Here is a 13,186-nt window from a genome sequence, read left to right on the forward strand (position 1 = left end):
AGTGGACCCACATCTGACCTTTTCAGAGATAGGGAAGGAGGCACGGGTTCGGGAGCAGGAGCAAGAGGTGACGGTCCCCGTGGGGAAGGCTCGGAGTATCGAAGCATCCGTAAGTGCCCTGAGCGAGCCCACTGGGTTCAAGAGGTGAAGCAAGAGATACAGAGTATTAAGGGTGAACTGGCCGAAGCCAAGAAAGCGGCCACAAGGAGTCGGCCAGGGCCGGGTAAAGGAGGCAGGAACCATCGCAGCCCCCACCCAAGTCTGTCCCCATGACCATTTGCCTGTTACGATTGTGGAGAATTGGGACGCTCCGCCCGAGAGTGCCCACATTCCAGGGGGAACCTGCCCCACTGGCCAAGAGGAGCGGAGGACCCTGAGCCATGGGGATGCCGCCTGGAGCTGGGGCTCATCACACGGGGTGGAGGAAGTCACGAAGACCTGGTCGTGCGGTGCCCAGTGGTATGGGCAGAGATCGAAGGCCGTGCCGTGCGATGCCTAGTAGATACGGGATCGCAAGTTATGACCATGCCAGAGACTTATTTTCGGCATTTTCCCAAAGTGATAAAGTTGGTAGCCGCCAACCAGCTACCAGTTCCTGTCGTCGGAGTAGCCTGGATGCAGATTTCGATAAGCGGCAAATCTCTCGGCCGCCGAGGAGTGGTCCTGACCCAGGGAGACACAAACAGCAAACATCCGGTTATTCTGGGTGTGAACATACTACGAGAGTTCGGCAACCTCCTCCTCAATGAACCCACACAAGAGACTCTGAGCCACTGGGGTTCTCGCACGGCCCAAGGGCAGGTCTTCCAGCGGTTGGTGCGGGAGGCGCGAGTGCTCCAGGAGTGCCAGGAGGGTGAGGCGCTGGGCAAGGTTATCGCACCGGCGGCCCCCCCGCTCGTGCTTCCTCCAGGGTAGCTCTGCCGATCCGCGCCCCGATGCCACTGGAGGGCGTGGAGGTGCAGGTGGAACCATGTTACTTGGAGCGCCTGCACCCTGGCATACTGGTAGCCCGCTCCCTGGCCACGGTGCGAGAGGGGACCGTCCTGGTGCGTTGTGTCAACCTGGAAGACTAAGATATCGCCCTGAAGCCCCGGGCCGAAATGGCGAAACTAGTGAGGCCTTTGGAGGAGATGCTGCTGGACCCCGCGGTCCAGTTGAAGGTGCAGCCCGGAGATCCTTGGGCAGTAACGGTACGGACCCAACAGACTGCTGTATCCTCGACCCAGTAGAAAGGTCAAGCCATTCTGGAGAGAATGCGGGCCGAACTTTCTGGCCTAGCACCAGCCCAACTTCTCCAAGTAGAGACACTTCTTGGACAATTTTACAGTGTCTTCGCCAGCCACGAGGGCGACTTCGGATGTACCACGGCCATCATGCATGGGATCCCCATGGCAGGAGCGGCCCCTATCCGGGAGCGATATCATCAAATACCACCACAGCTATACCAGGAAGTGAAGACTCTATTAGCCCAAATGCTCCGGAAGGGGGTCATACGAGAAACCCAGAGCCCTTGGGCGGCCCCTATTGTCCTGGTTCGGAAAAAAGATGGCACTCTGCGTTTTTGCGTGGATTATCAGAAGTTGAACGCCTGCACCATCAAGGATTTGTATCCATTGCCTCGCATAGAAGAGTCTCTGTCTGCCCTGGGGAACACATATTCATTACCTTAATGAATGGCGCCATGTGATCGTGCCGGAAGTGCTGCTGGAAGCAGGAACCATCGAGATGCTGTGAGAGCACGCTGGAGGGTGAGTAGGATAGGGGATAAGGAGCCACGCATAGCAGGACAGGATGGGGGAGCCATGCATAGCAGGACAGGGACGGGGGAGCCATGCATATAATGACAGGGACAGGGGAGCCATGCATACAATGACAAGGACGGGGGAGCCATGCATACAATGACAGGACGGGGGAGTCATGCATACAATGACAGGGACGGGGGTAGTCATGCATACCAGGACAGGACGTGGGAGCCACGCATTCCAGGACAGAACGGGGAGCCACGCATTCCAGGACAGAACGGGGAGCCACGCATACCAGGACAGGGATGAGGGGACAATTCATACCCGGCTTATACTCGAGTCAATAAGCTTACCTAGCTTTCCGTGGCAAAATTAGCTGCCTCGGCTTATACTCGGGTCAGCTTATACTCGAGTATATATGGTAAATAACATTGGGTACTTAGTAAACACAGTTTTGGATTAAAAAAGGGTAAAAGCCATCCCACCAGTGTCAAGCTGCACCCAGTTGGAATGATCCTAACCTCTAGTAATAAAACCTTACCATGTGTCAAAAATGACCTCAGAGTGAGTAAGGGCCGAGCAGGAGTAGGGCACAACTCTGGACACCCATGAGAAGCTATATAAGTGTAATGCCCTGCTCAAAAAAAGGGAGCCACACCTTTACATGCACTGAGGTCAAAAACCTGAACCAGAACCGGAAAAAATCAACTGGAGTATAAGTTGGTATACATGCAACGTGTAGAAGCATGTTCACACTGGCCACTACACAGACAAAATCTAAGAAAGAAACAAAATGACTTGCATATAGCAGGGTATATGTTCATTTTATTTCTTTCTTAGGTTTTGACCGTTTAATAGTCAGTGTGAAAATACTCCTACACTTTGCATGTATACCAGCTTATACTACAGTTTGTTTTTTTTATATGGCTGGCAGTGCAGCTAAACCCATTGTGAGATATGGGAAAATGATATCTACTTGTGCCATCACAACATCAGATAGGAAAATTATATCAAGTAGATATCCATAATTTTTTCCCTCAGAATTGAGTGGTTCCATAATTTTTCCCCTATGTTTGGTTTAAAAAAGTAACCATTACTGACTTCCACATTTTTTGTTCTTGATTTCTTTAGTGTTTCTTAAAGCCAGAAAGTTTCCATTTGAAATGACTTTAGTTTTGTGCTATGTCTGTGATCTGTTTTTTTTTCTACAAAATTAAACAACTGAATAAACATCCTCCAAGGCCGGTGATTCCATAATTTTTGCCAGCGGTTGTATAAAATGGAACTGAAAAGCTGTCAATGGAAATCTGGTCTGAATGGGAAGGGGGTTCTAAAGCAGTTGATAATTTTGATAAAATCCACTGTATGCTACATACCTTATTATAGTCAATACATTACACAAATTCTGTTCTATAAGGCTGGGTTCACACGTAGTGGAACTCTCGCGGAAATTACCGCGAGAGTTCCGGAATTCCATTCCACGGGAAAATCGCATTTTAAATTCCCGCGATTTTCCCGCGGAAAAACTAGCATTTTGCAAGCGTAATTAGCTTACAAAATGCTAGCGTTTTCCAAGTGATCTGTAGCATCGCTTGGAGAACTGATTGACAGGTTGGTCACACTCGTCAAACATAGTGTTTGACAAGTGTGACCAACTTTTTACTACTGAGGCCGCCTATGCAGCATCAGTAGTAAAAGATAAAATTTAAAAAATAATAAAAAAAAATAAAAAATGGTGTTATTCTTACCTTCCGACGTCCCGCGCAGCCTTCCCGCCTCTCTCCACGCTCCCTTTCCCAGTAATTCTTTGCGAAAATGCCCGCGATGACGTACGTTCTCGCGGGATCGCGACGTCTCACGGTAATTCACGATGACGTCACGCAAATGACCGCGAGACTTCGCGATCCCGCGATAACGAACGCCATCGCGGGCATTTTCGCAAAGGCTTACTGGGAACGGGAGCGTGGAGAGAGGAGGGAAGGCTGTGCGGGACGTCGGAAGGTGAGAATAACAATATTTTTTATTTTAAATTCTATTTTTTACAGGGATATGGTACCCAAAGCCCGGAGGACAGTCTCCTCTCCTCCAGACCGTGGGTACTATCCGCAAATGTTCTGCTTACTTTTCGCATGGTGTGCACAGCCACATGCGGAAAGTAAGCAGAACAATGCATTCCTATGGGTGCGGGATCGCCGCGATTCCGCAAAATTAATGAGCATGCTGCATTTTTTACCGTGAAGCGATTCCGCCGCGGTAAAAACCGCAGCATTAGCACAGCATTGCGGAATCCCATAGGAATGCATGGGATGCTTATTTTTCGCGTTTTCGCGGCAAAATCGCGCGGTTAAAACCGCCGCGGGAACGAGAAAAAAACGCCACGTGTGAACTCAACCTTAATCTCACACATTTATGCTCCTACAGCTCAGTGCGACATCTAGTTCAGTATATCTTACAGTTAAAGCTCTCACACATCATCAGCAATGGAAAATATGACTTAATAATTTCATTATTTTTTTAAATGTGACCCAAATGTATACATTTTTATGCCTCCAGGTATTGCTGCTGCAACAATTTTTAACCCAAGTCACAATGTGTCGATAAATGAGGACCAGCTGCGAGTGGCATTTGATGGAGATGCTGTCCTGTTTTCTGATGAGTCAGAACAAATTGTGAAAGAGCACGGCTTGGACAAGTTTTTTGAGCACGAAAAGGCTTATGAGAACAAGCCACTGGCACAGGTATAGTGTAGGTGTTTTACATACATGTGATTTTATTGTGCACCATACTATCCATCAGAGTAATAATGTAATACTTGCAAAGACTTAATACAATTATATTCTCCCCTAATCTGTAAAAATACACAGATCCGCCATGAATATTTAGCCTTTAAATAAACACAATTGGCTTAAGGAGGACATTTTATCAATTTAAACTGGTCTCATCATATAATAGTGGCTGCAAAACGAATAAAAGATTCATTTTATTTTCCAGTTTCTCATCTCTGTTGTGAGATACTAGCTTATAAAGTTTAGATTCTAATTTTCGCTAAGGCTAGTTTCACACTAGCATTTCCTGGAGCTGCGGAGGGATGCGCACGGCTGCCGTGCGTCGACCTGCGCCAAACGCACAGTGTTGCATTTTGGTGCGATCAGCGCACCGTCAAAAGGACGCATGCGCCAGCAAATGCATACCTGCGCACGGCCTGCGCACCCAATGCTAAAGATAGTGAAAATGAGGATGAATGAACTCATGGAGATCAACATCCAACACTGCGGAGACACCATCATGTGTTTCTCAACGCAGTGATTCTAGAGCACTGCCCCCATCCCTTATGGGAAATATGCAAAACATGCAAAACAGAAGCCGCGGAGACACCATCACATGTTTCTCAACGCAAGCAATGACCAGCCAGGTCTTTCCCCGGGAAGGAACAACCACGGGAAGGGCAGTCTCCAATGAAGGAAACCACCTATGCCAAAACATGGTATCCATCCACAGACAGCTGTTTGGGGTATTGCCCCTCATCAGTGTGGAGTAGGAAACTGGCTGGTAGGAGCAATGCCTAGTAAAAGACTGTGAAAATGAGGATGAATGAACTCATAGAGATCAACATCCAACACTGCGGAGACACCATCACGTGTTTCTCAACGCAGTGATTCTAGAGCAGGGGTCCCCAACCGCCGGTCCGCGGCCCAGCACCGGGCCGCTGCAGTGCCCTTGCCGGTCCGCGGACACAAGGGGAGCCAGGGGCGGTCAGTGGCGTAGCGGGGGCTGGGGCGGCGCGCAGCAGCTCTTAGCGGCGGCCAGGGAGCGATCAAGCAGCTCCGCTGCCTGCAAGAGGGAATAGCAGGAGCGGAGCTGCAAGGACCCGTCCAGCTTCCTGCCCGCCGCCCGCGCTTCCTGTCTCTGACTGACACAGAGGGGAGCGCGGCCGCTGCTGTGTCAGAGCGAGGAAGCGCGGGCGGCGGGCAGGTGAGAGGAGAGAGGTGGTGTCTGTGTGTATGTCTGTCTGTCTGTGTGTGTACATGTATGTCTGTGTGTGTGTACATGTATGTCTGTGTGTGTGTGTGTCTGTGTAGCCTGGCCCTGGAGGAGATGGGGACATGAGGAGAAGGCCATGAGGGGAGTGATGGGGTGAAGGCAATGATGGGGAGAAGGGAGTGATGGGGTGAAGGCAATGATGGGGAGAAGGGAGTGATGGGGTGAAGGCAATGATGGGGAGAGGGGAGTGATGGGGTGAAGGCAATGATGGGGAGAAGGGAGTGATGGGGTGAAGGCAATGATGGAGAGACAGCAGTGATGGGGTGAAGGCAATGATGGGGAGACAGCAGTGATGGGGTGAAGGCAATGATGGGGAGACAGCAGTGATGGGGTGAAGGCAATGATGGGGAGACAGCAGTGATGGGGTGAAGGCAATGATGGAGAGATGGCAGTGATGGGGTGAAGGCAATGATGGGGAGAGGGGAATGATGGGGTGAAGGCAATGATGGAGAGACGGCAGTGATGGGGTGAAGGCAATGATGGGGAGAAGGGAGTGATGGGGTGAAGGCAATGATGGGGAGAAGGGGGTGATGGGGTGAAGGCAATGATGGAGAGACAGCAGTGATGGGGTGAAGGCAATGATGGGGAGACAGCAGTGATGGGGTGAAGGCAATGATCGGGAGACAGCAGTGATGGGGTGAAGGCAATGATGGGGAGACAGCAGTGATGGGGTGAAGGCAATGATGGAGAGATGGCAGTGATGGGGTGAAGGCAATGATGGGGAGAGGGGAATGATGGGGTGAAGGCAATGATGGAGAGACGGCAGTGATGGGGTGAAGGCAATGATGGGGAGAAGGGAGTGATGGGGTGAAGGCAATGATGGGGAGAAGGGGGTGATGGAGCACTTATTCAAAACCTATGGTGAGTTGAGTCACATTATAAATGTTATTTAATTATAAGTATGCACTGCTACACTACAACCGTGTCCATAGCCCCGCCCCCTTATGACCAAAGCCCCGCCCCTGCCACACCTCCATCCCCGCCCTGCCGGGCCATGGAAGAATGGTCTTGCTTGAAACCGGTCCCCGGTGCAAAAAAGGTTGGGGACCACTGTTCTAGAGCACTGCCCCCATCCCTTATGGGAAATATGCAAAACATGCAAAACAGAAGCCGCGGAGACACCATCACATGTTTCTCAACGCAAGCAATGACCAGCCAGGTCTTTCCCCGGGAAGGAACAACCACGGGAAGGGCAGTCTCCAATGAAGGAAACCACCTATGCCAAAACATGGTATCCATCCACAGACAGCTGTTTTGGGGTATTGCCCCTCATCAGTGTGGAGTAGGAAACTGGCTGGTAGGAGCAATGCCTAGTAAAAGACTGTGAAAATGAGGATGAATGAACTCATGGAGATCAACATCCAACACTGCGGAGACACCATCACGTGTTTCTCAACGCAGTGATTCTAGAGCACTGCCTCCATCCCTTATGGGAAATATGCAAAACATGCAAAACAGAAGCCGCGGAGACACCATCACATGTTTCTCAACGCAAGCAATGACCAGCCAGGTCTTTCCCCGGGAAGGAACAACCACGGGAAGGGCAGTCTCCAATGAAGGAAACCACCTATGCCAAAACATGGTATCCATCCACAGACAGCTGTTTCGGGGTATTGCCCCTCATCAGTGTGGAGTAGGAAACTGGCTGGTAGGAGCAATGCCTAGTAAAAGACTGTGAAAATGAGGATGAATGAACTCATGTTTTGCATGTTTTGCATATTTCCCATAAGGGATGGGGGCAGTGCTCTAGAATCACTGCGTTGAGAAACACGTGATGGTGTCTCCGCAGTGTTGGATGTTGATCTCCATGAGTTCATTCATCCTCATTTTTACAGTCTTTTACTAGGCATTGCTCCTACCAGCCAGTTTCCTACTTCACACTGATGAGGGGCAATACCCCGAAACGAGTCTCTCGCATCAACACCCGGCACTGCCACCGTCACTCAGGACCGGAGCTGTGGCTGCATGTATTTCTATGCAGTCGTAGCTCTGGTCCTGAGTGCCAGCAGTAGCGCCGGGTGTTGATGCGAGAGACTCGTGCAAGTTTCTCGCATCACACACGATAGTGTGATCCCGGCCTTAGGGGCCCGTCACACATAGCGAGATCCCTAGCGAGATCGCTGATTTTGTGACGCATCAGCGATCTTGCCATCGATCTCGCTGTGTGTGGCACGCATCAGCGACCAGCCCTCCCCGCCGGGTATCGCTGATCATGCAGGAATGTCCTGGGCCATTTTTTGATCGTTGGTCTGCTGCTTGCCAGCACGCATCGCGTGTGGCAGCGGGAGACCAGCGATCAGCGAGCTCCCAGCGCTGTAAGCAGACGCTGGGAGCTGGTATCCAAGGTAAATATTGGGTTACTAAGCGCGGTGCTTAGATACCCGCTGTGTATCTTGGATACCAGAGTGCTTGCGCTGGGAGCTGGTATCCAAGGTAAACAGCGGGTAATTAAGTGCCGCACGTGCTTAGTTACCCGATATTTACCTTGGATACCAGCTCTCAGCGCAAGCACGCTGGTATCCAAGGTACACAGCGGGTAACTAAGCGACGCGCGCGCTTAGTTACCCGATATTTACCTTGGATACCAGCATCCTCGCTGGTCCTAATCGCTGGTGTGTCAGCCTGTTTGGCAGCTCACCAGCGATCATGTAGCAATGCACCAGCGATCCTGACCAGGTCGTATCGTTGTCGGGATCGCTGGTGCATCGTTTGGTGTGACGGGACCCTTAGTCACATAACCACATCTTTAATGAGGACATAAAATTCTTGTTGGTCAGGAGCACATTCCCTCGTGTTAACAAGTGTGCTGCAAAGAATGAAAAAAACTGTACAGTTTGCACACTGAGATGATTTCCACATGTAAATGGAAGGGATGGATGATTGACAAAGTATATTGTCAATCAATGCTCATTGCTAGAGTTGAGCGATACCGTCCGATACTTCAAAGTATCGGATCGGAATGGATCGGCCGATCTTTAAAAAAAGTATCGGTATCGCCGATTCCGATACCGGAAGTCCCATTCAAGTCTATGGGACTTCCGGTATCGGAATAAGAAAAACCCTGTTTTTGCCTTGTACAGCCTCTCTGGGGTCTGTACGGGCCTTTCGGGGGGCTGTGCCGGCCTGCCAGGTGGTCTGTGCCGGCCTGCCGGGGGGCTGTGCCGGCCTGCCGGGGGGCTGTGCCGGCCTGCCAGGGGGGCTGTGCAGGCCTGCCGGTGGTCTGTGCAGGCTCCGGTGGTCTGTGCCGGCCTGCCGGGGGGCTGTGCCGGCGTGCCAGTGGTCTGTGCAGGCTCCGGGCGGCTCTGCCGGCCTGCCGGGGGGCTGTGCAGGCTCCGGGGGGCTGTGCCGGCCTGCCGGGGGGCTGTGCAGGCTCCGGGGGGCTGTGCCGGCCTGCCGGGGGGCTGTGCCGGCCTGCCGGTGGTCTGTGCAGGCTCCGGGGGGCTGTGCCGGCCTGCCGGGGGGCTGTGCCGGCCTGCCGGTGGTCTGTGCAGGCTTCGGGGGTCTGTGCAGGCATCGTCCGATGGGACTACAAGTCCCATCGGGCGATGCCTGCTACCATGACAGTGATTGACACATTAGCCAATGATGGGACAGTAGTAGTCCCATCATCCGGCTAATGTGTTGAATGTAAAAAAAAAAAAAAAATTACATGCTACATACATACAACATGCATACTACATACATGCTACATTCATACTACATACTACATACATGCTACATTCATACTACATAAATACTACATACATACTACATATATACTACATGCATGCTACATACATACAACATGCATACTACATACATGCTACATTCATACTACATAAATACTACATGCAACATACATACTACATATATACTACATACATACTACATATATACTACATGCATGCTACATACATACTGCATGCTACATACATACTACATGCTACATACATACCACATATACTACATACATACTACATGCATGCTACATACATACCACATACATACTACATACATACTACATACATACTACATACATACTACATACATACTACATGCATGCTACATGCTACATACATAACACATACATACTACATGCATGCTACATGCTACATACATAACACATACATACTACATGCATGCTACATACATACTACATGCTACATACATACCACATACATACTACATATATACTACATGCATGCTACATACATACTGCATGCTACATGCATGCTACATACATACTACATACATACTACATGCTACATACATACTACATATATACTACATGCATGCTACATACATACTGCATGCTACATGCATGCTACATACATACTACATACATACTACATGCTACATACATACCACATATATACTACATACATACTACATACAATACATTCATACAATACATACATAGACATACAGTACATATAACATAGAGTAACATACTTACCAATACTTGTCACATTGTTCCCCGAAGCCATTGTCTTTTCCGGAATAAATATTAACATAACAAACCACAAAAATACTCACCCACGATCCGAAGCAGTCCACGAGTGTGTCCCAAGACGATCTTGGGTAGAGAACTGCAGCATCAGCTGATGCTGCCGTTCTCTACGGGCTGCAGGAATCCAATGACGGAAGGTAGGTATCCTTCCGCACTGTATTCCTCCGCCACTTAAAAAAAAAAAAAGTCCCTAGTCTCACTTTATGCCATTGCTGTGTGGGAATTTCCCACGCAGCAATGGCATAAAGTGAGACTAGGGACTTTTTTTTTTTTAAGTGGCGGAGGAATACAGTGCGGAAGGATACCTACCTTCCGTCATTGGATTCCTGCAGCCCGTAGAGAACGGCAGCATCATCTGATGCTGCAGTTCTCTACCCAAGATCGTCGTGGGACACACTCGTGGACTGCTTCGGATCGTGGGTGAGTATTTTTGTGGTTTGTTATGTTAATATTTATTCCGGAAAAGACAATGGCTTCGGGGAACAATGTGACAAGTATTGGTAAGTATGTTACTCTATGTTATATGTACTGTATGTCTATGTATGTATTGTATGAATGTATTGTATGTAGTATGTATGTAGTATGTATGTAGCATGTAGTATGTATGTAGTATGTATGTAGCATGCATGTAGCATGCAGTATGTATGTAGCATGCATGTAGTATATATGTAGTATGTATGTAGCATGTAGTATGTATGTAGTATGTATGTAGCATGCATGTAGCATGCAGTATGTATGTAGCATGCATGTAGTATATATGTAGTATGTATGTAGCATGCATGTAGTATATATGTAGTATGTATGTAGCATGTAGCATGTATGTAGTATGTATGTGGTATGTATGTAGCATGTAGTATGTATGTAGCATGCATGTAGCATGCATGTAGTATGCATGTAGTATGTATGTAGCATGTATGTAGTATGTATGTAGTATATATGTAGTATGTATGTAGCATGTATGTAGTATGTATGTGGTATGTATGTAGCATGTAGTATGTATGTAGCATGTATGTAGTATGTATGTAGTATGTATGTAGTATGTATGTAGTATGTATGTGGTATGTATGTAGCATGCAGTATGTATGTAGCATGTATGTAGTATATATGTAGTATGTATGTAGTATATATGTAGCATGTAGTATGTATGTAGCATGCATGTAGCATGCATGTAGTATGTATGTAGCATGTATGTAGTATGTATGTAGCATGCAGTATGTATGTAGCATGTATGTAGTATATATGTAGTATGTATGTAGTATATATGTAGTATGTATGTAGCATGCAGTATGTATGTAGCATGTATGTAGTATATATGTAGTATGTATGTAGTATATATGTAGTATGTATTTAGCATGTAGTAGGTATGTAGCATGCATGTAGTATGTATGTAGTATTTTTATTTTTTTTTTTAACATTTAACACATTAGCCGGATGATGGGACTACTACTGTCCCATCATTGGCTAATGTGTCAATCACTGTCATGGTAGCAGGCATCGCCAGATGGGACTTGTAGTCCCATCGGACGATGCTTGCACAGACCCCCGGACATCAGCACAGCCCCCCGGCAGGCCGGCACAGCCCCCCGGCAGGCCGGTACAGACCCCCACAGGGTGCACAGACCACCGGCAGGCCGGCACAGCCCCCCGGCAGGCCGGTACAGACCCCCACAGGGTGCACAGACCACCGGCAGGCCGGCACAGCCCCCCGGCAGGCCGGTACAGACCCCCACAGGGTGCACAGACCACCGGCAGGCCGGCACAGCCCCCCGGCAGGCCGGTACAGACCCCGGGCAGTCCACACAGCCCCCCGGCAGGCCGGCAGAGACCCCCGGAAGGCCCGAAATGACGGCGCATCATGATGCGCACACACCGCGCATCATGATGACGTCAGGCTGTCAATCAACTTTGAACTTCCGATGCCGAATTCCGATATTGAAAAAATATCGGAAGTCGGTATCGGAATTCCGATACAGCAAGTATCGGCCGATACCCGATACTTGCGGTATCGGAATGCTCAACACTACTCATTGCACAATGTTTATTTTATCATAGAAAAACTGTTGACTGATAAGTATTGCAGTGTTAGATGCTATACGCCTGTCTGATTCCAGCTTTATAAGCATTGTTCAGCAGTAGAAAAAATAAGTATTTTTTCACTAACACTGCAATATTTATCAGTGATGCGATATGCTAATGACCCTAATTAGAGAATTGCAGCTCCAATGCAGAGGAGACAGAGAAAGTAATTTCTCCATCTCCTTATTGCCTGTCTCAGCATATTTCGGACAGACTAGTATTACATCTGAGTGCAGTTCAATGTTCCACATGCACCCATAGACTTGTATAGGTGCGAGTGAGCCGAGTCTCACTGCCAATCACAGCATGCTGCGATTGTTCTCTCATGCCGAATCAGCATGAGAAAATATTTTCAGATGTGAGCTGCCCTATAGTATAACTCTGGGCCGAGTGCTATGCCATGTGATTCCAGCCTAAGAAATGTATCCGCATGAACCTTTAACTTTCTTCATTTTAAAAAATATTATTCGTGGGTGAACATTCACTTTAAAGGGGATCTATGACCAGACTTTCCAAATCAAGCTGCACACACTGTAAAGTGCTAGAGTGCTATATAAGGATGATTCTTTTTGCCTTCTTGCATATTATTGAACCGATCTTATTTTACAAATCAAATGTCAGGATGGCTGTATAATCCTTTTAGAAAGTTTTCCTACCTAATATCAAAATAAGCATTTTGTAAATCCAGCTCTTGGCCACTTGTGTCCATTTTAATTATCTAGGACAGGTGGAGGTAGTCAAGTACAGCGCTCAGTTATTTCCAGCAGTTCCATTCAGATTACATGGAGTGGCAGTACACTTGCATGGATTCAGCTCTATTTAAATGGGAAATATTGCT

The 13,186-nt window shown here is 48.3% G+C and overlaps 1 protein-coding gene across 1 annotated transcript in view; it reads left to right on the top strand.

Annotated features, from left to right (window-relative positions):
• The window catches only part of NT5C1A (5'-nucleotidase, cytosolic IA), a 109,049-nt gene that overhangs the window by 91,223 nt on the left and 4,640 nt on the right, over nucleotides 1–13,186 (top strand). The window contains exon 6 of the mRNA XM_073572952.1: nucleotides 4,296–4,480. Within this exon, the coding sequence (XP_073429053.1) occupies nucleotides 4,296–4,480 (185 nt within the window). The remainder of the gene's footprint in view (nucleotides 1–4,295; nucleotides 4,481–13,186) is intronic.

This window comes from Dendrobates tinctorius, unplaced genomic scaffold (assembly GCF_039654945.1).
Source record: "Dendrobates tinctorius isolate UK_male_01 unplaced genomic scaffold, ASM3965494v1 ptg000007l, whole genome shotgun sequence".
In the NCBI taxonomy this organism is placed as follows: Eukaryota; Metazoa; Chordata; class Amphibia; order Anura; family Dendrobatidae; genus Dendrobates; species Dendrobates tinctorius.